The sequence below is a fragment of the Medicago sativa genome, chromosome 1 (assembly GCF_051527215.1).
Source record: "Medicago sativa cultivar Bolivia chromosome 1, Bolivia_mono, whole genome shotgun sequence".
In the NCBI taxonomy this organism is placed as follows: domain Eukaryota; kingdom Viridiplantae; phylum Streptophyta; class Magnoliopsida; order Fabales; family Fabaceae; genus Medicago; species Medicago sativa.
The window spans coordinates 66,033,625-66,059,299 of NC_140749.1; the positions used below are offsets into that span (position 1 = coordinate 66,033,625).

Here is a 25,675-nt window from a genome sequence, read left to right on the forward strand (position 1 = left end):
ATAGGTAGATTTGAATATGCATATAGCATAACTGTATAAGCATTTTAGTTGACATAGTTTTGGAGAATTGCAGGTGCATGATCGAAAATTGGATCATTGAAATCATTATTTTGAGATGATTTGGTATACCAGTGGCAGTGATTCAACTTCAACTGTTGTCATTTGAGTTGAAAAAATTGAGTTGTATTCGGAGAGATTTTAATCTCTCTTCAATTAAATTGGGAAGAAATTTTAGTACACAAATACTTCATAAGATAAAATGTTAATACGTTTGGGTTTGTGGTTGTTGTTACTTATACGAACTCTTATAAGGGTTATGAAGCACAAGAGTCCCACATCGGTGGGATGTGAGTTTGGGAAGGGCATCACCGTGTATAAAATTGAAGGTTGGACGCTACAATAGGTCTCATCATGGCCTTGAAGATGATTAATTAATTTGAGAATTTTTAATGTTTCTCGAGATCCCAAGTAATGTGAAATCTATTAGATAGTTTTTCTTTCTTTTGACGGAAAAAAATCTGTGAGATATTTATTTACATTTTTTGGGGTTTGAGAAATATTATAAAATCTCTTATAAGAGTTCATAATATTTTTATTTTTAATAATTTCTTAGGGAAGATAACAATTCTTAAGATAATTAAGAATATAATGTTAATATCTTATGGGTGCGTTTGATTTGCTAAAAAATGAAGCACAGGATAAATTGGAGCCAAGGGACATGACAAAAACTGATATTTTTATCCCTCACTAAACCATAACACAACTTTTTGTCTTACATACAAGTTGTCTAAAATATCAAAATAACATTTCGACCCCCAAAAATCGTATAAAACAAAAAAAAAAATCAATCATATAGAAATTTGTCCTGTGCTGTTCTACCTTATGTTGTACTTTTTTTTATCAAGTCGTATGTCATGAGCATGTTTCAATTACTTGCTACGATTATCACAGTTATTGAAAGAATGATAAATTCTTTTTGGTGGGTGCAAGGTAGGTCCTCCAATCGTGGTAGTAACCGGTTAATCTGGGAAAAATTATCAATACTGGTAGGATTTAGGACGTGGATTTAAAAGATAAAGTGATGAAATTAGTTCTTTGGGGTTCTCTTGGTTTGTGATTATGGATGTTGAATTTACCATCAACGATTTACAAATGGGAGTTTAACTTGAAACTTCAGAAATTCCTTGAACTTCCTTGTGTTTTTCAGCTTGTGGTGCGTTTGCTGAAAGGCCTCCCTGTTGCCGGAGATTTTCACCTTTTGGTTTGACTTCATCTTCATCAACTTTAGCCTTTAATGATTTATGATCCTATTCAATAGATTTAGCTGAAGTGGGAGTGGTCTGTTCTCGTAAAATCTACAGTTTCTTCCAGTGATTCGACATTACCTTGTAAAAATCAGTTTTCTCCACCTTTGAAGAACTCGAATCCATAATAATTAGATTGTTTCCATCATGAACCCTAATTGGTTCACCTCCCTTGTTCTGACTATTTATGTTGTTGTAGTTGCGGTTGTTGTTGTTGATGTCGTCAACCTTAGCTGTCAACGCCACCATCTGATTTGTCAAAGCTTTGGCGTCCGCGATTAAACCGTTGAGGGCCGCGGTTAAAGCTGCGATTATCGTCACCGGTTGATCTCCCATGGCTGATCACATTAGGAAAAGAACAGGAGAAACCTGCTCTGATACCAACTGACGCGATACAGAAGCGTAGGCTAGCAAGCGCTAAACCTAGATTGAAAAGAGACAAGTTCGCAAACGACAAACTGTGAAAATAGGGTTCCGGAATCCACCAGAAATTGAAAAAACTTCTCTAATATATTATTGAATGAATAAAAGTTGTAAGTTGCCTCTTAGGTTACAACTATTAAGCTTAATGATGAGTCATTATTTAGCTAGTTTTTATATATTATTTAGTTTCGTTTTATTTAGAATTGGTTTTATTTTATTTTATTTTAATATTGTTTCCTTTTTGAGCTATTTTACTTCAAATTGCATATTTTTATATTTCAGGAATGAATATTGGATGGATTGAGTCTTGGAGTAAAAGAAAGAAGTCTGGAGCTGATTCGGAGCGAAAATACGAAGATTCGGGAACAAAAATATAAATCCCCCAAGTCAGAAGCTTGGCACGGCCCGTGTCAATATGTGGCACGGCCGTGCCACCCTCCAGGAGTGCCTTTTGCTGCTTTTGCTTAGGACTTAAGCAACTCTGTTTTAGTTTTACCAAAAAGCCCATGTAATTGCTTAGATTTTAAGTCGAATGTAAACTATAAATAGAGTAGCTAGCCATCACAAATATTCATCTTTTGTTCTTGGAATAAAAGTTCACTTTTATTTTATTGTTTTACTTTTATGCTTTTCCTCTTCTTTTCCATGTCTACGATGAACGTTAGTGAGTAGATTCTTCTTTGTCTTGGGATTGTTGATAAGTCTAATGACGTAATCCGAATCAAACCAAGCCTTAAACCTTAATTTTATGTAACCCTAATTTCTAATCTAAATTCATCGTTTTAACATGAATTAAACATTATCAAACTGTGGAAGCGAACGCGGAGGGTTTGATAATTGTTAATTCATCATCTCAAATATCAATTCATAAAGAGAACGCGGAGCTTTGATATTGGAACAAGTGAATTTAGACAAGGATTGCGAAACATGAGAATAGTCTAGCAAACCTTGAGACATATAAAGTTTCGAGCTTCAAGGGTTCCAAAGGCAATCACCCATTGGAATAGGTGTGGTTGTTGGAGGAATACACTCACTGACTTCGAGAGAAGCTTTGATATGTTAAAGAGAAACTTGTCTTTAGAAATTAGGACTAACGTAAGATTATAAGTTTAAGGGTTTGTTTGTGAAGGATTCGTCATTATGATGAACCAATAATCCCAAGACTCTTTTTATCTTTTATTTTTATTATTTTCTTTTAATTAAAAATCCCAACTTTATAATCTCAAACTCTCATCTAATCATTATTTAAAGTTAATTGAATTCATAACTCCTTGTCGGAACGATATCTTTTTATTACTACAACGGTAAACCGTACACTTGCGGTTTAACCCATCACTTAAATAGGGAAATAACAAACCCTAATGGGCTAAAAATAACAAACTGAACAACAAAATAGAAAGTTCTAGAAAATTTGGTTAAAATAAAAATACTAATAAAATTACTAAGGAAATCCTCTGCATCATACTCTCTTACCTCTTCGAGGTTCCATATCATCTTGTTCGATGTTTTCATCACTACTTTGCATTACTGCAGTGTGATCAGAATCGGTGCCCCCATCATTTCTCAATTTAAAAGGGTAATTATTTTCATAGAACTTGGTATCGTTTGATTTTATGACCATTTTAGAATTAATGTCATAAAACCTACCACATCTGTCCCTAAATATATAACCCTTTTACTAAAATCAGAGGAATTAAGAATGGTAATAGTATTTATTGTTGATTGAAGAAAAAGATGCAAAATAAATAAGAGTATCTTGATAAAAAATAATAAATGTAATTGGAAATACATTTAGATATGTAACAAATAGTTAAAAAAAAGTTCCGCACGTATGGAATTTCAAAATTAAGCATATGATTGCAATAACTCGATAAAGGGACTAACATCTTTAGATTTTTGAATGGCCAATACTTTGAAATCAAACTTAGAAATCAAAGACCTCTTAACCTTTTCAACCACTTGTTAATCAGACACAATTTCATCACAAGTCTTCATTTAATTCACTACATCAATCAACTTTGAGAAGTAATCATTGATTTTATGATTTTCTTCCATAAGCATCAGTTCGTACTTTCTCCGTAAAGATTGGAGCATTACTTTGTCTCCTTTATAATGATACTTCTCTAATATATCACAAGTCTCTTTTAATCTTGTTACCTTTGAGAGTTTCTCAAAGTGATGAGCATCTACATTTTGTTGAATGTAGAACAGTCTTTTCTTCTTCAAATCTGTTAAAGTTGCTACATGTGCTTATGTAGGATTTGCCCACAATTCTTCATCCCTATTCTGAACTACCTCAAAGACTTCTTAAGCACCAAACAACGACTTCATCGACCACTCCATTGTTCCTAGTTGGTTCCATCAAGAACCAAAATATTTGATGGAAAACCACCACCATCTGCATTCATGATTACTACCGAAGGACTTTCCAAAATCACACACACTTCACTCGTGTTTCCCATAGATTGGTCCCTTCACTAATCTCCTGTGTTTCCCAAAAATCTTAACCAAAGGCTCTCAATTTCAATTGTTAGCGCATCTATGTATAACTTGTGTTATAAGTAATCTATGGAAGAATGATTAAAGATGAGAAAATGTTGATGAATATTAGAGAGAAAGTATATATACGTGTTGTAACTGATATCATTAGTAAATGAAAGGAATGGTTACAGCTTATTTATAGGGATTACTTGTTAGTTAAGCATCAAACTTAACCAATTATTAACTCACTAACTAACTAGATTGCAACTAACTCCTATTATTATGGATTAATATTCAACATTGTTGCCATTTTTTACTGTTGAATTCCAGATTTGGGAGAATTGGCTACCTCAATGGTTGGTAAGGTTGGAAACCAAATTAACTAAAATCACTTGGAAACCAAATTTTGAAATGACTTCATTGAGTCATTGACCATTGAGAATATTAATGTTTAGCTTTTGTTGACATGGAAGATATATGTAATGTAGCTGTATAATTAATAAGGAATATTCAAAAGATGAATTGGATATATAGCTTTAGTTTATATAATGAATTAAAAATTTGAACTGAACACTATAATGAATTAACAGGAAAGTAAGTAAATTTATAAAATTTGGACACTATTACGCAATCTCATGTTTTTTTTTTTTTTTTTTTTATAAAAAAAATTGGATTATTCAAATCATTACTTCGAGATGATTTGGTATACCCTCTAATTGGCAGTAGCTACTAGTAATTCAACTAGTGTCATTTGAGTTGTATTCGGAAAGATGCGAAGTACACTGTATAAAATACATAAGATAATTAAAAAAAATCTCTTCAAAAAAAATGTTAATACGTTTGGGTTTGTGATTGTTGGTTTTGAAGTAATTAGACGATACAAAGTAACAATATGATCATTCCTTGTTATTGTTACTTTTACGAATGCATAAGTTGTACCAATTGGTGTGTGAGCGTTATGAAGCACTAGAGTCCCACATCGGTGGTATGTGAGTTTGGGAAGGGTGTCACTAGTATAAATTGAAGGTAGGACTCGACTATAGGTCTCATCATGGTCTTCAAGATAATTAAATAATTTGAGAATTTTTAATGTTTATCTATGACCCATTGTGTGTAAAATCTATAAGATAGTTTTTCTTTCTTTTGATAGAAAAAAAATCTATGAGATATTTATTATTTACATCCATTGGGCATTGAGAAATATTATAAAATCTCTTATAGGAGTTCATAATATTTTTATTTTTAATAATTTCTTAGGGAAGGGAAAGGAAATTTTGATCAACCTGCTATGCTTATTACCGCTATTGAAAGAATAATGAATTCCTTTTGGTGGGGGCATGGTAGGTCCTCCAATCGTGGTATTAATTGGTTAGGTTGGGAAAAATTGTCCATGCATAAAACTTAAGGTGGTTTGGGTATTAAAGATCTTTCGGTGTTTAATTAATTTGGCAATGTTAGACAAGCAAGGGTGGAAATTCATGTCGGAACCCGACTCTCTTGTGTCTTGCATTTTTAAAGTGCGGTATTTTCCCAACAAGTCTTATCTTATAGCAACCATCGGGCACAATCCAAGTTACGTGTGGCGTAGCATTCTCAAGGCTCGATTTATTGTTCGCGGAGGAACTCGTTGGAGTATTGGCTCAGGTAATAATATTTCTATTCTTGATGAACCTTGGATGGTTTATGGGGAAAGCATTGACAGTAGTATTGCATGGGCACACTTTGTCCATAACGTCTCTATTAATAATCTTATGGTTCCTTATGCGAAGAAGTGGGATGAAAATGTTGTTCGACATGTGTTTAGCGAAAATATTGTTGTTAAGATTTTAAATACCCCGCTGTTTGAACAGGTTACATAAGATCGGTTGGTTTGGAAAGCTGAAAAGCACGGCCATTACTCGGTTCGTAGTGCATATCGTCTATGTGTGAATGATCTTGTTGACTTATCTCATCTCCGTCGGCTGAATTTTTGGTCCGGAATTTGGAGACTTAAAGTTCCTCCTAAGGTTAAGACTTTGGTATGGAGAATGTGTCGGGGTTGGTTACCAAGACGGGTTCGTCTTCAAGATAAAGGCGTTCAATGCCCTATGAATTGTGTCAGCTGCGACTCAAATTATGAAAACCTCGGCCATCTTTTCTTTGCATGTCTGTATGCTATTCAAGTCTGAAATAAGGATGGCTTATGGGCAGAAGTAGAATCTGTTGTTGCTTCCTCATCTACAGCCGAAGAAACCATTTTTACCTTATGCAGAATTTGTCCAAGGAGCAGTCTCAACGGTTGGTTATGATTTTATGGTGTTTGTGGAAACACAATAACTTAAAGGTGTGGGAGGATGTAACAGAGACGTGTGTTGTTGCGCGCGCACGGGTTCTTTTGGAGGACTGGCAGCTCGCCAATGGCTTGCGCATGTTGGAACAACTTGTGCTTCAAGGTGCGCAGCAAGCTTTGCTACTGGTACCAGTTCTGCTGCTATCCACGCACCTTCTGTTGCTGCTGTTCACGAGCTGAGTTGGAAACCTCCCGCTCCGGGCAGGTTGAAGTGTAACATAGACGCATCTTTCTCTACATCTCCAAATCACACCAGTATAAGTATTTGCATCAGGGATGAAGAAGGTATTTTTGTTCTTGCCAAAACAGTTAGCTTTGCGGGAGTATACTCTGTAGAGGTGGGAGAAGCTCTAGGTTTATTTCATGCAATCCAGTGGACGAGTGATATGTGGATGGAGAATATTGATTTGAAGTCAATTCAAAAGTCACGAAAGATGCATTCTCCTCTAGACGAGAAGATATTTCTGAGTTTGAAAATATTGTTTCAGCTTCTCGTTCTCTTGAGTAGAACATACAATGTATTCTCTAACTAATTCTTCTCTATATACATAATTGTGTAAGAAGTGATGATGAAGTTAAAAAAAGAAAGAACAATATGATTTTTTTTTGTTTTGAAAGAAGAACAATATGGTTTGTTTGTTTGTGAAAGAGCGCAATTAATGGGTAATAGTAATGAATCACAACCTAGACCTAGTAATGAATAACTGAAATACATAAGATATAGTGTTGATGATGTTGTGAATTCGTTGTGAAAACACACCCATAACAAACTTGATGTGTGGAGCAAGGGATAGTCAAGCAACCAAAACAAAGTGTATGGAACAGTTATAAACACAAGCCAAAAGTAGAAAACAACGAGAGAAAAAAGGAAGAGAGAACACAAAAGAATTTGTTGACCCAGTTCGTTCCAAATTGACCTAGTCTAGGGGAGAGAGCAGCCCTCCGTTTCACTATATGATGAGTAACTTTACAAAAGAGATATCAATGGGTTACAAGAATAAGTTTCCCGCCTAATTCTACCCAAAGCCCCAATCTCTTCCCGTAACCAAGAGACTCAATCCTAATAGTGTTTCCCAAGCTGAATCAACCCCCAACCCCTAGTATTTGTTACCAAAGAGACAAACTCTATACAAACCCTAGTTTTGTTGTTGTCTTTCTAAAACCTTGTTTCAGCCCCCTCTGTCTCTCTCTCAAGAGTTTATATCTGATACAAGGTCTATATTTATAGCAAAATTAACCCTCATAAAATTGTAACAAATCTGGCCCATAAAATACGTTTTATTTTTATCCATCAGCGTAAAATCGTACTACGATTTTCAGATCGTACTACGATTTTTCCATAATGAAATTGCACCTGGTCCAAAATCGTACTGCGATTTTCCAAATCGTGCTACGATTTTGACAGCTTTCAGACTTCAATTTTGAGGCACTTTTACAACAATCTCCACCTTGACTCTAAATTAGTGATGATGCCAAACCATCAACCACCTTGCTGCTCTTTCCCTTGCTTCCCACTACTCCAAGTAGCTCCACAAGTTTACACCCTAACCTCTTCAACCATCGGAATGCCTTCCGCCCTTTTGAACATCCTTTTGTCCAAACTACTCAAGGAATTTTAGGTAGTTCCACAAGTGCACACCTTAACCTCTTCAACCATCGGAATGTCTTTCGCCTTCTCGAAGATCCTTGTAGTCCAACTACGCTAGGAATTTCAGGTAGTTCTACAAGACTATACCATACTTCTTCAACACATGACATCTCCCGCTTCCTTGAAGATCTACTTGTGCCCAATCACCCTTGGCTTTTAGAGTAATCCACAAGTATACACCTTAACCCCTTCAGCCCTCGGAATGTCTTCCGCCTTCTCGAAGGTCCTTGCAGTCCAACTACGCTAGGAATTTTAGGTAGTTCCACAGACATTCACCATAACATCTTCAACACAGGACATCTCCCGCTTCTTTGAAGATCACCTTGCATCCAATCACCCTTGGCCTTTTTTTAGGGTAATCTCGCAAGCCGTGCTATACATTCTTCAACCTCCGGAATGCCTTCCGTCTTCATGAAGAAATCCCTTGCTCACCATAGAGCATAGCACCCAAGGTCCTCCATAGCCATACCATTACCGGTGTGTTCAATTTCACCTCAAGTTGAGCGTACTCTACCTCAACTAGCAAATACGTACATCCCACTATGTTTTCAACCTTGAAACTCCACCTCAATAGGTAGATCATGAGTATTGTTGCCTCCGCCTTTCCAGACTGATCATGAATATTCTTACCACCGCCTCTCCAGGCTGATGTTGAGTGTTTAATGTCTCTCCAGACGACCACCGCTCCACTAGGCATCACTCCCAAGGTGAGACACATCACCTTCTTCATCCTCCAAACAACACCACACCATAAGATCACCCGCATCCTCAAGACGCACCTCAATGTTCTCCAAATCACCAATGATTTTGTTGAACTCCACAAGTAGCTCCATGAAGGCTTTTGACTTTACCATCTTGAATGAGTAAAGTTGTTGCTTTAGGACTTGCCGATGAGCCAAAGACTTTGTCATATACAAATATTCGAACTTTGGCCACATCGATGCCGCGGTTGTATCCTTTGCTACTTCTCTCGAAACTGTATTCCTGAGTCACAAGACAATGGCACTCCTGGCCTTGTCCACCATCTCGGTCTTCTCCGCTCGTGACATGGTGACTGGTAACGAACCTTCACCCTTCAAAGCTTTCTCACACTTTTGTTGTATTAACACCGCTTCCATTTTTACCTTCCATAACCCAAAATCGTTATCTTTGGTAAATTTCTCAAGCTTTTATGGTTGAAATCAGGTACTTGAATGTCGTTTATATAATGAATGAATTAACAGAAAAGTAACTATATGAGTTTCATACAATTGGGAAGAGTAATATCCTCCTAAATGTTAATATCTCTTCACTTAAATTAGGAAGAACTCTCAGTACACAAATGCATAAGATAATTATGAGTAGTAATGGGTTTGTGATTGTTGGTTTTGGAGTAAGACCATTCAAAGTAGCAAAGTGATTATTCCTTGCTATTGTAATGCTTAGGCTGAACTGGTGAGGGTACGCGTAGAACTAGATACGAAGAACTGGAGTCCCATATCAAAGAGATGTAAGTTTTGGAAGGATATCATCCATTATAAAACTAAAGGTATGACTTAGTATCAAGCATTCAAATGCAAGTCCATTGGGACTTGAGAAGATTAAATAATTACAAAATCTTCAACACTTTGTGTACTTTGTGACTTGAGAGTTTGTATAGTTTTTCTCTTTCTCTTGAGCAAGCAAAAATCTATATAGGTTTTTTTGCCTCTTTCAAAGGAAGAGAAAAATGATACCAAATTCTCTAATTAGTGTTTATATTTTAGATAATACTACTATCTATTAGCGTTACATAGAGTTATTTTTTCATATTTTGTAAAATTATAAGCGTTACATAAAATTTTTAGTCGTCTTTTGTAAAACAAGAAGTATAACGATTATAAGTGTTTAAAACAAAAAATTCTCTAAAAAAGATAAAATCAAGTGCATTTATTTTAGGGAGTAATTCTTCCATGGCTATGAGACCAACAAATTGTTAATAATAGAGATAATCGGAGAAGAAAAACAATGACGGGCTAAGGTTTCAATAAATATTATAAGAAAAAGCTTTACACTAAGAATATAAGGGAAATGTTAACTTGTGCCCTTGAGGCACAAGTTAATGAATTAAATATAGAAACTATTTATTGAAATGTGTGTATTATATTTAATCTTTAACTTTTTAATGAATTGAATGCACAAAATTTTAGAAACTATTTCTTTTTTGTGCTTCTTAATATGTGCCCTAAGGGCACAAGTTAACAGTACCCAGAATATAATAGTCTAAAATACCCTTACTAATAAATAATAACTATATTATCTAACATCTCCTCTCAAACTCACGATAAATTAGCTGAGAGCATCGAGAGTTTGTCAACCAATAACAGAAAACGTTTTATGGAGTGCATCTTTGTGAACAAATCAGGCAAAGATGAGGAGGTAAATGATAGTGTTTGTTCCATGCGGAAGACGATGATGAGTAATATGACAGTCGATCTCAATGTGCTTGGTGCGATTTTGGATGACGAGTTATGAGCAATTTGAAAAGCACTCTCGTTATAACGGTACATCGGAGTTGGTTTAGAAAGAGAGATACCCATATCAGACAAGAGCCAGTGCAGCCAAATAATTTCAGTAGTAGTGGATGTCATAGTACAATACTCAGCTTCTGTAGAGGAGCGAGAGACAATGTCATGTTTATTACTTTTCCAAGAGATAAGAGTCTCGAGAAAAGATACAAAACCTTGTCGTGGACTTACGATTTGTACGATCACAAAATTAGTTTCAAGATAAAAAGAGCAATGTCATTTAAAGGGTATATCCTATGTCTAGTTATGGTCCTAGTGGCCAATATGTGTACTCAAAATGCAGCTCAATTAGGTTGTACATCTACACTCACTAGCTTGAGCCCTTGTCTAAACTACATAATGGGTAGTTCTTCAAATCCATCATCTTCATGGTGCTCACAACTTTCAAGTGTAGTCCAATCTTCTCCACAATGTCTATGCTCCCTCCTTAATGGTGGTGGTTCCTCTTTTGGAATCACTATAAATCAAACACTTGATATGTTTCTCCCTTCTGCTTGTAAGATTCAAACTACAGCTGTTAGCCAATGCAAAGGTTAGTAAGAATTAGTTTAATTATACTATTTGTTTTAAATCACCGGTAAAAATATGAAAAAAGTGTGAACTAACAGTGATATGTGTACATCAATAATATACTTTGAGAAAGTAAAAGTGATTGAATTTAAATACATGTGTAGACAATGAAACGTGTTAGACATATGTTACACTCTCAAACTGAAGTGTCGGTACTAATAAAAAATTATACTTAATCCAATGGTGTGAATTTAGGTGGCAATGGATCAACATCTCCTACAAATTCAACTTCTCCAGCGGATTCTCCTGTTGATTCTCCAACTGAATCACACCAAGGCGCAATAACACCTTCTGCTAACTCAGATTTTCCCTCGGGTAACTATGTTATGTTTACATCAATAAAAATCACATGAATTTTGTGCTGTGAAAAATTGACAATATCTTAAAATATTAGTATGAGCAGTTAAGTTGACATAGTTTTGATGAATTGTAAATGCAGGATCGAAAAGTGTTCCAACAACAAACGGTGGCTCATCCACTGGAAGCACTATTAATGTCTCGTTCCACTTTGTTCTTTCTCTTCTTGCCATTGTTTCTTGTGTTGTCACCAACTTACGATTTTGTATATACTAAGTACTCAAGATTTATATTTAGCTTAGAGCTAACACTTACCAAGACTAAAAACACTACTCTGTTCTTCTTGTTATATTCTTTGCATTATTCTCCTGTAACTGAACTCTTTCTTTACCTTTATGCTCCAATTTTTAAGAAAATAGGTCATATAATTTAGAGTTTGGCTAGAAGGTAAATAAAAAAATTTATAACTGCATTTTTGCTAACATCAAGTCATGTAACAATGATAAGAGTAATAACAACATAATGTCTTTTGTCTAACACACTCTTTTCAATATATAATATTTGAGATATGATCTGTTGTGCAAGGTACACTAATCTGTCCAAAACCCAATTTTAATGAAGTGATTAAATATATGGAATATTGATATCACTTTCATTTGCAAAGCACTTAGCTGTCCCATGATATTGGCTAGGAGAATGATGTGTCAGTCTCAGCCTCTCAGGATGGTACTGATGGGATTTGAATATTTGATTAAGGATGATAAGGACGTGATTTATACTTTGCAACATTTAGGAGGAGAGTATAGGTAGATTTGAATGTGCATATAGTATAAGCAGTTTAGTTGACATAGTTTTGGTGAATTGTGGAAGATCGAAAATTGGATCATTCAAATTATTATTTTGAGATGATTTGGTATACCCTCCGGCTCTGCTTGGTGGTAGCTACCAGTGATTCAACTTCAACTATTGTCATTTGAGTTGAAAAATTTGAGTTGTATTCGGAGAGGTTTTAATTTCTCTTCAATTAAATTGGGAAGAACTTTTAGTACATTGAATACGTCTGGCTTTGTGATTGTTGGTTTTGAAGTAATTAGATGATACAAAGTAACAATATGATCAATCCTTGTTATTGTTACAGTTAATTATACGAATGCTTAAGCTGTACCAATTGGTGCGTGATGGTTTATGAAGCACTAGAGTCCCACATCGGAGGGATGTGAGTTTGGGAAGGGTATCACGTGTATAAAATTGAAGGTAGGACTCTACTTTGGGTCATGGCAATGAAGATGATTAATTTAGTTTGAGAATTTTTAATGTTTCTCAATATCCCAATAAATACGTAAAATCTATTAGATAGTTTTTCTTTCTTTTTTGACAGAAAAAAATCTATGAGATATTTATTTACGTATTTTGGGGTTTGAGAAATATTATAAAATCTCTTATAAGAGTTTATAATTTTTTTATTTTTAATAATTCTTAGGGAAGATATCAATTCATTCATAAGATAATTAAGAATATAATGTTAATATGTTTGTGTTTGTGATTGTTGGTTTTGGAGTAAAAATACGATACAAAGTAGTAATATGATAAGTCCTTGTTACTGTTCCTTTTTGTTGTTGTTGAAAAATCCTTGTTATTGTTGCTCCAGAGTCCCACATCATTGCTCCAGAGTCCCACATCAGAGAGATCTGGGTTTGGAAAGGGTATCAAGGCAATAAAACCAGGCATCGTTGACGTAGATTGAATAACGTGAGAATTTTTAATGTTTCTCACAATTCCAGTATATGTAAATTCTATTCTAAAGATAGGTTGTTTACATATGCTGCGAATGAGAAATATTATTAAATTTGTGAAGGAGAAATATTATTAAATTCTCTTGTAACAGTTTATAGTATTTTTAAGGGTTTAATATATTATTGTTCTTTATAAATATATCAATATTTAGTTTCGATTCCTTTAAAGTTTTTTTTAATTTTATTTTATAGCTTTTAGTCCGTAAAAAGTTTTCTTCATCACTTTTGGTTCTACTTTTAAGTTAATTTATGTGTAATCCTATATTTTTTTAATGAAAATTTCTTTAAAACATTATAAGAATCTCAGCAAAAAAATTAGAATCTCTTTTATGGGTAATGTCGAATAGAACGGATAAATTGACCACGACAAGGATCACGAAAGGATTGAAAGCGAGACTTTGAAAACCGAGACTTTGAAAACTGTGACTCCACTACCGTCTATGATTTCGGCCAAAGGAATAGATTTTGATTGGTCGAATGCAATTTTGCGAGCTCTTCACTATGAAGTCTCTTCGCTATGAAATCTAAGCAAGTTATATACCTTGCTTGTGGGCAGCAGGGAGAACCATTAATTGGCGGAAGAGACGGAAACTGGCGCATGTTGCTCAAAATCCCCTGACGCGCACCGGAAGTCTGCCTCCGAGTGTGTTATTTTCCTTAACAAAGCTTGTCGGAAGTCAACTTCCAGTAAGGCTTTTTGCTGAAATTGAACAATGCAGGGGCTGAAAGAGCAATTCTCGACGAAAATGGGACATTTGATTCAAAGACAGCTTGGCCTACCAACAAAATGTTTCAAAAGAAGTATGTCAATAAAAACAAAGATGATTAAAATTCAGTGACATAATCTTGAATTTCATCATTAAATTTTAAGAAACTATTATCCATGTACCATTATTTAATTCGAGAACTTGATGTGGATGGATCATGTGATAGTGGTGAGGATTGAGTAGCAACAATGTACTCTCTAACTAATTCTTCTCTATATATGTAATTGTGTAAGAAGTGATGCTGGAGTTAAAAAAAAGATCAACATGGTTTGTTTGTTTGTGAAAGAGCTCTGTTAATGGGCACTTTTCGTTTAGGTAATTGATCACAACCAATTAAGGAATTGAGAATTTGAACTCAAACACTTTTCGTTTATATAATGAATAAACAGGAAAGTAACTATATGAGTTTCATACAATTGGGAAGAGTAATATCCTCATAAATGTTAATATCTCTTAACCTTAAATTAGGAAGAACTGTTAGTACACAAATACTTAAAGATAGTTATGAGTAGTAATGGGTTTGTGATTGTTGGTTTTGGAGTAAGACGGTAGAAAATAGCAGTCATCATTCCTTGTTATTGTTACTACGTTGATGTTTAAGCCTTATTGATGGGTGGGGGTGTGTGAAGAATCAGATAAGAAGCACTATAATCCCACGTCGGAGAGATGTGAGTTCGTAATGGGTATCATCCATTATAAAAGAAGGCAGGACTTTGGTGTACAACTCAAGGGTATCATCGAAGAAAATTACATTAGAATTTGTAATGTTTCTTTATTTGAGTGTTTGAGATGGATAAAAAACTACGTAATTTAGTCCATCCCAAACTTTGAATAAGAAATATTACTTAATTCTCTACTAAGTTTTTATGTTTTAGGTTACTATCCGAGGGATATGTCCTATTTTAGGTGTATATATAATACAAATGCAAGTGAGAATGTGATATAACTATGTAACTAGCACGCTTCAATTCTCTAATGCAACAACAAGAAATAGAGAATTCTTTGATAAGTGTCTTTAAACAAAATATTTTCTAACAAAGTTGAGAAAATACGAGGGAGGTTTGTTTCAAGTTTAAGACTTACATTTGTGGAATACATAAATTGTATGTTATAAAATTGAGAAACCATTATTCATCGGCAATTTTTTTTTAGAAATAACGTAACTTTCCACAACTTCCAATATTTCCATTGTTTTTAGAGGTCCCTCTAAGGGAGTTGTAGAGTACGTTTGAGGATATTTTCGGGGTTTCACTACAAGAAATAAGATCTTTCCCAGCGACTTTTTGTCAGCAATAATCAATTTGTTGGCAAAAATATATATATAGCAACAACTTATTTAAGTCGTTGCAATAAACTTATATTTTTCTCAACAATATCATTTTTGTTGGCAAAAATTATTTATCCCAACAATAATTATTTTCGTTGCAAATAATATAACTTTTTGGCAGCAATATAATTTATTGTTGGAAATAATGTGTGGTTTTGGCAGCAACATCATTTTTCGCTGGGAATAATACAATGTTTTGGCAGCAACATAACATTGTGATGAGAATTATACAAGCTTTTAGGAGCAATATTGTTACGTCGCTGGGAAATATATACTTATGCCAACATAACTTGTCGCTGCAAATTCTTTTAATATGTGAATAAATTAGGCAATATTATATCCTAATAGGATATGATAGCTAAAAACATAATGAATTAACATTGTGGTTGTGAATTTCAAGTGGTTTTAGCCACTTCCTACACTTCAAGTGGTTTTAGCCACTTCCTACACATATGTGATAAAAGGATGTGTCAATACTTTTTTGATGGTGTCCGGTGTTCGAACCCCGGACCTTGCATATATTATGCATTGTCCCTACCAATTGAGCTAAACTCACGAAAATAAGATGTGTCGAGACTTTAAAAGAAAGAACACTTCCGCAAGATATAGTTTTTTAATAAAATAAATAATGAAATAACTTCCTTTCATAATCGATGAAGGCTGACTCTATTGGTAAGGGATTAACTCACTCTCAAAGTCGTAGGTTCAACTCATGTTGTCGAAGTGAGGGCCTCTTTGATAAGTATCTCTATAAGTGCTCTTTGAGTTTAGAGTTTGCCTCAATCATGATGAGCCTGCAGAACTTAACTCACCTAAATTTTTCCTTATAAAAAAAATAACTTCATTTCATAAAAGTAGTGAAATAAAAAGCTTAATTTACCTTATACTTAATTTGTTTTGGTGTGATTAAAAAAACAGATGATGATGATGATAATAATAATAATAATAATAATAATAATAATAATAATAATAATAATAATAATAATAATAATAATAATAATAATAATAATAATAATAATAATAATAATAATAATAATAATAATAATAATAATAATAATAATAATAATAATAATAATAATAATAATAATAATAATAATAATAATAATAATAATAATAATAATAATAATAATAATAATAATAATAGCAGCTAACTCCTAATTTTTTTGGAGTAATCCCTTAAAAAAATTGGAGTAATGATGATTGGGCGGTGAGTGTTTTCCTTAGCGCAACAAAAAAAATTGGATCCATGTTCACCTTTTCTTAAGTAATAACTGTCCCCCACTCCATTGGTGGAAATGAAGATTAATAGCAACTTCTAAAAAACAATTAACAATTTTCTTTAGGTTTAATAGAATGAAGATGGATTTTTTTTTTCCTTCATTCTCATTCAATTCTCGCACCCACAACATAGTTTCACAGGTACATATTCTTTTCATGCTTCAATTTTCATTCTTCTAGCACTTTCACATTCAATTGAGATTCTAATTTGTTTGGATCTTTTTCTTCTTATAAACATGTATTGTTGTGTAACGCAGATTTAAATTTTACTTAGATTTTGTCTTTTTCTTCATCTTAATTTTACTTTATTCAATTTTTCATGTGGTTGCAGTTGAATTGAAATGAATTCCTAAAGTCATTTTTACAGAATTGAAAATTTCACCAAAGTACCGAATAAAATTATTTTACTAACCAATAAACAAAGTTTGGCACATTTCAGATTCATTAATTTATAGTTTCATTTTGATGTGGTTTACTCATCCATTTTTATTTCGGTGTGTTTCAGTACTCTAATGGATTTGCCACTCGAGTCTTCAAGCAAAACAACAACTTGGTAAAAGAAACTCATCAAGTTCATATTTACTAATAAATTCTATTTTTTAGAGTTGCTTACACATGGGCAGGTACTTAGTGTATTACAAGCATTTTTACTAAGTTATTTAGTTTTTTTTTCCTTCTCATATTACGAGTTAACTAGCCTTCATTTTAGTTGCTCTTTCGTTTATTAATTACATAGAAAAATACATATGAAACTACTAATTCTCTATTGTAATAAATTGCAGGTCAAATAGGATTTTTCAGCTACTTCTCAAAGAATTGTCCAAAGTCAAGTTATAACGAAGAAATGTTGCTATCAGACACAATTTATTTGTTATTTTTTTAAGGAAGACACAATTTGTTGTTGTTGATTACAATATCCAGTTTTATTTGTATGAGAAAAGATCATTTATAATTTACTACTTTTATGTAAAGGAGATGTTTAAGTAATGACATTTTCTCTTGTTGATATTTATTTTTTTAATTGTTATTATAATTTAAATTATACAGATGATTGCTACTAGTTTAGAATTAAAATTTTGAAAACATATAATTAATTTTAATAAATGACCTAATCTATTGAGAAATATATTTTATATCAAAATATTTTGTTATTGAGGTATAAAAGATATAACGACTATTTGTATCATTGACAAAAAATAATTTATTACAACGACTTTCATTGTTGTCAAAAGTAATCTATTGCAGCGACCGTAGTCATTGTGACATGTCAAATAAGGCAACAACAATTGTTGTTGTAAAAACATTAGTTATGGCAGCGACATCAAATGTTGTTACAAAACTTTTCGCAACAGCACTTATACCAACGACATGCAACGACATTTTTTTCGCTGAAAAAAGTACATTTCGTAGCAACTTTGTATTTTGCTCAGCGACATATGTCGCTGCTAAAAACCATTTTTTTTGTAGTGTTTGCATGCTCTCTTTTATATACCAAAATAAAATAACATACCTCTATTGAAATGTATTTGAAGATGATAGGCAATTTACACAAAAAACAAGATAGCTTTTATCATACAAATCAAATATCTTAAGGTTAATATAAATTTTAAGATGGTATAAGAGCTGGAGCCATTTAGATAGTCTGAAAATGTTTCATAATTGAGGTTAAAGGATAGAAGGTCTAAATTCTTCAATTTATAAGTCAATTTTGTAGAATTGAGTAAGACCTATTCAAAATTATAATAAAAAGCCTAACTAAAATAACAATATGAAAAGGGCCCTTCATATCTCCAATTGTTATACCCTAATTTTGGACCTAAAAATACTAACTCAATTCTTCTTTTCTTGCATTATAAGTCATTTGAACTGTCTCTGATCAATTACTTCTTCCTCTGCATTTTATTTCAATGTTATTTGCAAAATTCACATAGAAGGGTATTTTAGTCATTTCCTGCATTCAACTCATTTTAATCTTTGAAAATTGTTTAAGTCTTTTAAATTGGTTTGTATAGGTCCTTGTTTCAATCTCATGTCAAAATCCAGTTCAAAAATTGCGTTTGAAGTCATTTTGAGTCAGTTTTGCCCCTAGGGGCATTTTAGTCTTTTCATGTGTCAAAACTCTGTATAAACTCTTAAAAATTGTCTCTGAATCTTTTAATTCGCTTGTATACACTCTTGCTTTAATCCCTTGTTAAAAAATCATTTTAAAATTGCATTTGAGTCGTTTCGAGTCATTTTAGTCCCTAGGGGCGTTTTGGTCATTTCACATAATATTTCTGATTCATTTTAATCTGCTTTGTTGTTTTTAATCGTCTCGCTTTACGTTAATTTTCAATTTACTTTTTCAATTCAATTTTAGTTTTAATTTTCATTTTAGTCCTCGTACTTTTATTATTTGCATTTTAATCCCCTTTTAAGTTTGTTAGAGTCCAAGTGCCATGTGTCCAAATGCTATTGGTCCTTAAGAGTTTGTTACAAGTCTAGTGCCACATGTCCCACTCCAATTGGTCCAAAGCTTACCATGTCATCTATAAATGGGTCCAAGTCAAAGTCAAGGTCCACATTCAATCATTTGCACAAAAATCATAAAAATCAATTTCCCTTTTTCTTCTTTTCTTCTCCCACGTGGCTACTTCCTCCACCACCATAACTAACCCACTCCCCCACCTTTAACCACCATAACAAACTCCTCCTCCACTTCCACCACCCTAACAACCTTCTCTCTCCACCACAACAACCTTCAACCATCATCATCTTCCTCCATAACCACCCAAATTCACCATTTCCACCGTAACCGTAACACTCCCTCTCTAAATTTTCCTTCATCCTTCCCTTTCTTTCTTGCAAGAAGCTTCAGCTTGTGAAGGTTTAGCTTCTCGTTCGTTTTTCATCCCGCCTGTTACGGCCGAATTCGTGCACCTTCGTCTTCTTCATCTTGTTACTTCACCGATCAAAACGCGCCGTTTGTTCTCCGTCATCCAAGAGCGGTTACGGCATCGGTGTCAACAGCTTCAGTCACGAGCAGTCGAACGCCGGCGTAATTGTTCCGATTGTACTTTACTCTGAATAATGATTTTCCACCATCGCTGGCCGGAAACAGCAACAACGGCGACGAAATAGTGTACGAGCTTGAACGCGGGAACAACAGCAATCTAGCAACGCTTGACTCGAATTCCGACCGTGACGAAACGAAGAAGAAGGGACTCGAAGCTGGACACATACTCAGCAGGTAATCGTTCAATTCTCCATTTTTTTTTTTGTCTTTAATCTCAGATTCACCTTCCTGTGTCCATTTTCTTTGAAATCCGAGACCGTTACCGAAATCAGCATGAAATTGGAGGTGTGAAACGATGAATTTCTTTTGAATCAGAGGAAGGTTTGGGGCGGTGATGTTTTGTAAGTTGAGAGAGAAGGAGGAAGTAGATGAATGTCAATGAGAGAAGGGAAAGAATGGAACGATGGGGAAGAAGGAGAAGCTCTTTCACGTTTTAACTTATGGCTAACCCATGAACCATGATCCTAACCCGCAAACCCATGGATCCAACCCGTTTTTATCCTTAGATTGGGCTTGGGATTTGGATATTTGCAATTTTCATTCTGATGGGATTTTTCTTGCTAAATACACACTGCAAATTGTTTCTTACACCCACCGCTTTACCGAAAACCCTCTAAAAAATTCCCAAAAAAATTGTCAAGACTTTTCTTGTTATTTCTAGTTGTTCTTGAATGCAATTACGTGTTAAAACTTACTTCAAGGCGTATGTGTTTGTGTTTTGTGAGTTTGTGCACATTTTGTTAAGTTTTTTGTGAATTTGTGACGCGATTGTGAACTTGGATTTTAGTGCATAAATGTGGCTTCGAATCTGAAATTTTTAGAGTGAATTTGACTCCTAGATATGGTGTATACTTGCTGTTTCCGAGTTAGTCTTTGTGAATCTTGTGTTTGTGAAATAATGTGAAGTATCTTGTGAAATAAAGTGCATAAAGAACTTGAAAATTCCATGATCTTTGGTATAGTTAATGACCATAATCCTCATATTTTTTTTCCTTGAACTAAGTCACTCAAAATTTCTCTAATATCATGAGGATTTAGGCCTTTAACCTTGCTTTAGAATTGTGTTATAATGCCAAGTTCCTTTTATCACTTTTGGTTAATTTGGCTTGTTACTTCACTTTCAAGTTACATTTAATTTGCTATGCCTTTAGTATATTGGTTCTACTTCACTTATGCTACTAACCTTTCCTTGTTTCATGTCTCATTTCCATAGCATTCCATATCATATTTTCATCTTTTATTTCTTGCACTTTTTATTTCTTGCAATTTAATTTTCACCAAAAATTTAGAATGTAAAATTTAGGAATTTTGTAATATTTTACTTCATGCAATTTTTAATTCTTGCAAGACCATATAATGTATCTAGGCCAATGATGTAATAAGGACAATGGACTCTAATGATGTACACCGACACAAGCACCGACACATGCACACACTTCACTTTAGGTATATAGCTAGAATATGCATGTTTAGATGTATGTTTAGGATTGTATGTTTAGATGAATGTTTAGGCTTTATACTTAGAAAAACAATTTTCCAAAAGAACTTGAACAAACTTCACTCAAATCATTTTTGAAATAAACCTTGGGATCAAAATCCCATTGTATTTTCCTTTTTCATTTTCTTAATCAAATTTCAATGAACTTTAATCATACTTTGACTTTCTTTTGCAAATCACTAATCCAACCTCACAATTTCATAAATCTCATGCCTTGAGGCCTCTCTCTCTCTTATTCTTCAAAATTCCAATTTTCAAAATTAAAATCAACCAACAAAAACAAAAACATTTTGAAAGAGAACTACGGTGGATTTGATCCCTTAAACGGGTACGTAGGCAAGGAACAAAATTCCTTCAATTCGACTAAAATAAAAATTCAAACACATTCTTCTCCCTCCAATTCTTCACTTAGAATACCTTTAAGTTTAATAAATACTTTCAAAATAGCATTTTAAAAATAAAGCGCGCGCGTAGAAATTAAAGACGGTTCCTATAGGATACTATAGTCGTTATGGGTGCCTAACACCTTCCCGTAGCGAAAACAACTCCCGGACCTCGATTCTCAAGGGTTTTGCTTACTTTTTCCCTTCCCAAGAAAAAATAAGATATCACCGGTTTAAAAGGTTCAAACGTAATCAATGTTTGACACCCGAAAACCAAGATAAAACAGCTGGCGACTTCACTGGGGATATCGAGAGTTACGCCTAGTCTTTATTTCCACGCTTGCGCTCTTTTTACTTGTTTCTTTTACTTGCTTTCCTATGTGAATAAATGTTTAATTTCTTGCAAACGTGTGGGGTGAGAATATCAAAAGTCCTGCACCCGGGCTGAGTGAACTTAGGATTTAGGAGGGATATAATCGACAATTCATTCCGGGGGTTGCCTCGTGTTTTGGATTATGCGATCAATCCCACATAGCTGAGGCATTTTGGGGGTGATGTTGTCGGCGCGTGTTGTCGCGTTTAGGCACTTTACTTCTAATTGTTCTATGACGCTATGAACCGTAGATAACCAAACCCATCCATGGCCATTTTCTAGGACGTAGTGCGGAGGCTAAACCGAGTGTTGTCTCGAGTTTTAGTCGTCACGCGATACTACACTCAAGTTAGACCTTCTTACGGATAATCATGGAGCGAGTGTTGTCTCGTGACACCGTGATATACGTCGGAGAGGTTGCAACTTGGGAACCTTTTTTAGAACCCGGTTACTATTATCCTAAAGCCCTAGATTTACCGGACACCGTGTCCACCCATGACTCCTCGACTTTGAACTTCAACCCACCATGTTTTCTCCGAACTTGAACATAATCATGCATTCATGCATTCATGCATACATGCATACATGCATAAACTTTTTCCCATGCATTTATCGGAGGACTTAGAACAAGTCATCTTTTGAACATCACGGATGTGAACACCAAGTGATACCATCTCAACTAAACTTTTAGTTTTGCTCAAGATTTTCAAATAAAACCGTGTTTCTCCGTGATGTTCACAACCACTTTGACAAAGTCCTCTGACAAAAAAGAGTCTTTTCGCATTTGCATATCATGCATCATATGCATCATTCATCGGTCACAAAGGGCTTCTCTCGTGCTCATTGCCTCCTGGTTTTGTCCGCCGCAGTCTGAAAAGTGGCTCGTGTTCGCAAAGTTTATCAACAAGATAGAATTCATCAAACAAGATTTCACAAGAGAAGGATTATGGCTAACTTTGAAGAAGAAAATGCTCAGCTCCGTGCCGAATTGGCTGCTATGAAAGAAGACTTGGCTAAGGCTCATGACACTATGTCTGCTTTGCTGGCTGCACAAGAACAACCAGCCACATCTATTCCAGTTTCTACTGAAGCAATTCCATCTATCCCATCGTCTACTGTGGCTACTAATGCTCGGTTTGTTATGCCCAATGGCCGTCCTTATGGGCTCTCAGCTTACTACTCTCCTAATACCACTGCTGGTGTCTCTGGTTTTGCTCGTCAAGGACAGATTCCCATATCCACTGCTATGCCTCAGGTGACTACTGTTGTCACTGATCCTATTGTCCACACTGTGCAACAGGTGATTGATGTCGATACTCCGCGTGGACAAGATCCTGCAATGGAAGCTATGAAGAGACAGTTAAGGGAGTTGGCTGGAGAACTCCGTGAGGTCAAGGCTAGCCGTGGAAACAATGGTGTTCCTGCTAAAGCTCGTGACCTATGCTTGGTATCCCGATTTGAGGTTCCTAAGAAATTCAAAGAGCCAGAATTTGACAAATACAACGGAACTTCTTGTCCACACAACCATGTCATCCGATATGTCCGAAAGATGGCTAACTACGCAGATAATGACGCACTGATGATCCATTGCTTCCAGAGTAGCTTGACAGATGATGCAGCAGATTGGTACACTAGTTTGAGCAAAGACAACATCCATACTTTTGAGGAACTCGCTGCTGCTTTTGAAAGCCATTATGAATTCAATACCCGTCTGAAGCCGAATAGGGACTCTCTTAAGGCTCTGTCTCAGAAGTCAGATGAAACCTTCCGTGAATATGCTCAGAGATGGAGAGGGGCAGCTGCCCGTGTTTCTCCTCGACTTGATGAGGAAGAATTAACACAGACATTCCTGAAGACTCTGAAGAAGGAATATAAGGAAAGAATGATAGTCTCTGCTCCAAACAACTTCTCCGACATGGTCACTATGGGAACTGGTCTAGAGGAGGCTGTCAGAGAAGGCATCATTGTTCTTGAGAAGGGTGAATCTTCAACCGGTGCACCAAAGAAGTATGGTAATGGCCACCATAAGAGGAAAGAATCTGAAGTAGGGATGGTATCTGGTAACTCATCTGCAGCTGCTACTCAAATACCTTTGCCCTATCAATACATGCAATACTCTCAACATCCTTTCTTCCCGCCATTCTATCAGCAATATCCTCTGCCACCGGGTCAACCACCAGTGCCCGTCAACGCCATTGCACAACAAGTACAACAACAGCAACAACAGGGTCCCCGACCCAAACCTTCTTTTCCACCAATACCAATGCGGTATGGTGAGCTGCTCCCAACTCTACTGGCTAAGGGACACTGTGTCACCAGACCAGGCAAGCCTCCGCCTAATCCATTGCCTCCCAGGTTCCGACAGGATCTAACATGTGAATTCCATCAGGGTGCTCAAGGCCATGATGTTGAAGGTTGCTTTGCTCTGAAATATATTGTGAAAGACCTGATAGAAAAAGGACGGTTAACTTTTGAGAATAGTGTTCCGCATGTCCTTGACAATCCACTTCCAAACCATGCTGCGGTTAACATGATCGAGGCCTTCGAAGGAATCCATGTTCCTCAGGAAGAGCCCATATTGGATGTCCGCAGTGTTGTCACTCCCTTGGTGCCATTACATGTCAAGCTCTGCCAGGCTTCTCTGTTCAAACATGATCATACTTCTTGTTCAGAATATCTTCGAAATCCTATGGGCTGTTATGTGGTGAAAGATGATATCCAGAGTCTGATGGATGACAAACACTTGATCGTCAGTGATGTATGTGTGATTGTGCCAGTGTTCCATGACTCTCCTGTTGAAAGTGTATCTCAGACAAGGGATGTTGAGCCCTTGGTGATCAGGTTACCTGGTCCGGTATCGTATACCTCTACAAAAGCAATTCCTTACAAATACAATGCAACCATGATTGAGAATGGAGTGGAGGTACCTCTGATATCCCCAGCTACAGTTGACAATGTTGCCGGTGAAATTACAACTCTGAGAAGCGGAAAAGTCCGTCCACCCTTGTTTCAAAAGAAGGTGGCGACACCTATTGCCACCATAACTCCACCAGTTGCTCCTCCTATTGACAAGAACACTGGCCCATCAGGCCAATCTATTGACGAATATAATCTGGATGAAATTCTGAGACTTATTAAGAAGAGTGACTACAAGATTGTTGACCAGCTGATGCAAACCCCGTCAAAGATATCCATCTTGTCTCTACTCTTGAGCTCAGAGGCTCACAGGAAGGTGTTGATGAAAATACTGGAGCAAGCGTATGTTGATCATGAAGTCTCTGTGGATCAGTTCAATGGGATAGTGGGTAACATTACTGCCTGCAACAACTTGGGATTTGGTGACGATGAACTCCCCGAAGCAGGGAAACACCACAACTTGGCTCTGCATATCTCCGTGCATTGTAGATCTGACATGATATCCAACGTGCTGGTGGACACTGGATCCTCCTTGAATGTAATGCCTGAGTCTACACTAAGGCAATTGAGCCATCATGGAATCTCTTTGAGGGGAAGTAGCTACCTGGTTAAGGCTTTCGACGGATCTCGCAAAGATGTTCTTGGAGAGGTAGACTTGCCAATTACCATTGGTCCTGAAACATTTCA

General features: G+C 35.4%; 1 protein-coding gene across 1 annotated transcript; it reads left to right on the forward strand.

The window, feature by feature from the left end:
• Nucleotides 1-10,442: 10,442 nt before the first annotated feature.
• On the forward strand, nucleotides 10,443-11,898 carry LOC146956509 (non-specific lipid transfer protein GPI-anchored 15-like). Its single transcript, XM_085720410.1, has 3 exons — nucleotides 10,443-11,263; nucleotides 11,497-11,616; nucleotides 11,741-11,898. Exons 1-3 carry the CDS (start codon nucleotides 10,675-10,677, stop codon nucleotides 11,872-11,874), a joined length of 843 nt encoding a protein of 280 aa, XP_085576536.1. The 5' UTR covers nucleotides 10,443-10,674; the 3' UTR covers nucleotides 11,875-11,898.
• Nucleotides 11,899-25,675: the final 13,777 nt, after the last annotated feature.

Excerpts from the sequence above, each read along its gene's own strand:
- LOC146956509 (XM_085720410.1), top strand. The coding sequence starts at position 10,675 with ATGAGCAATTTGAAAAGCACTCTCGTTATAACGGTACATCGGAGTTGG. Across the intron at positions 11,264-11,496 it reads AGCTGTTAGCCAATGCAAAG|GTGGCAATGGATCAACATCT; the intron begins GTTAGTAAGAAT and ends GTGTGAATTTAG. Across the intron at positions 11,617-11,740 it reads TAACTCAGATTTTCCCTCGG|GATCGAAAAGTGTTCCAACA; the intron begins GTAACTATGTTA and ends TTGTAAATGCAG.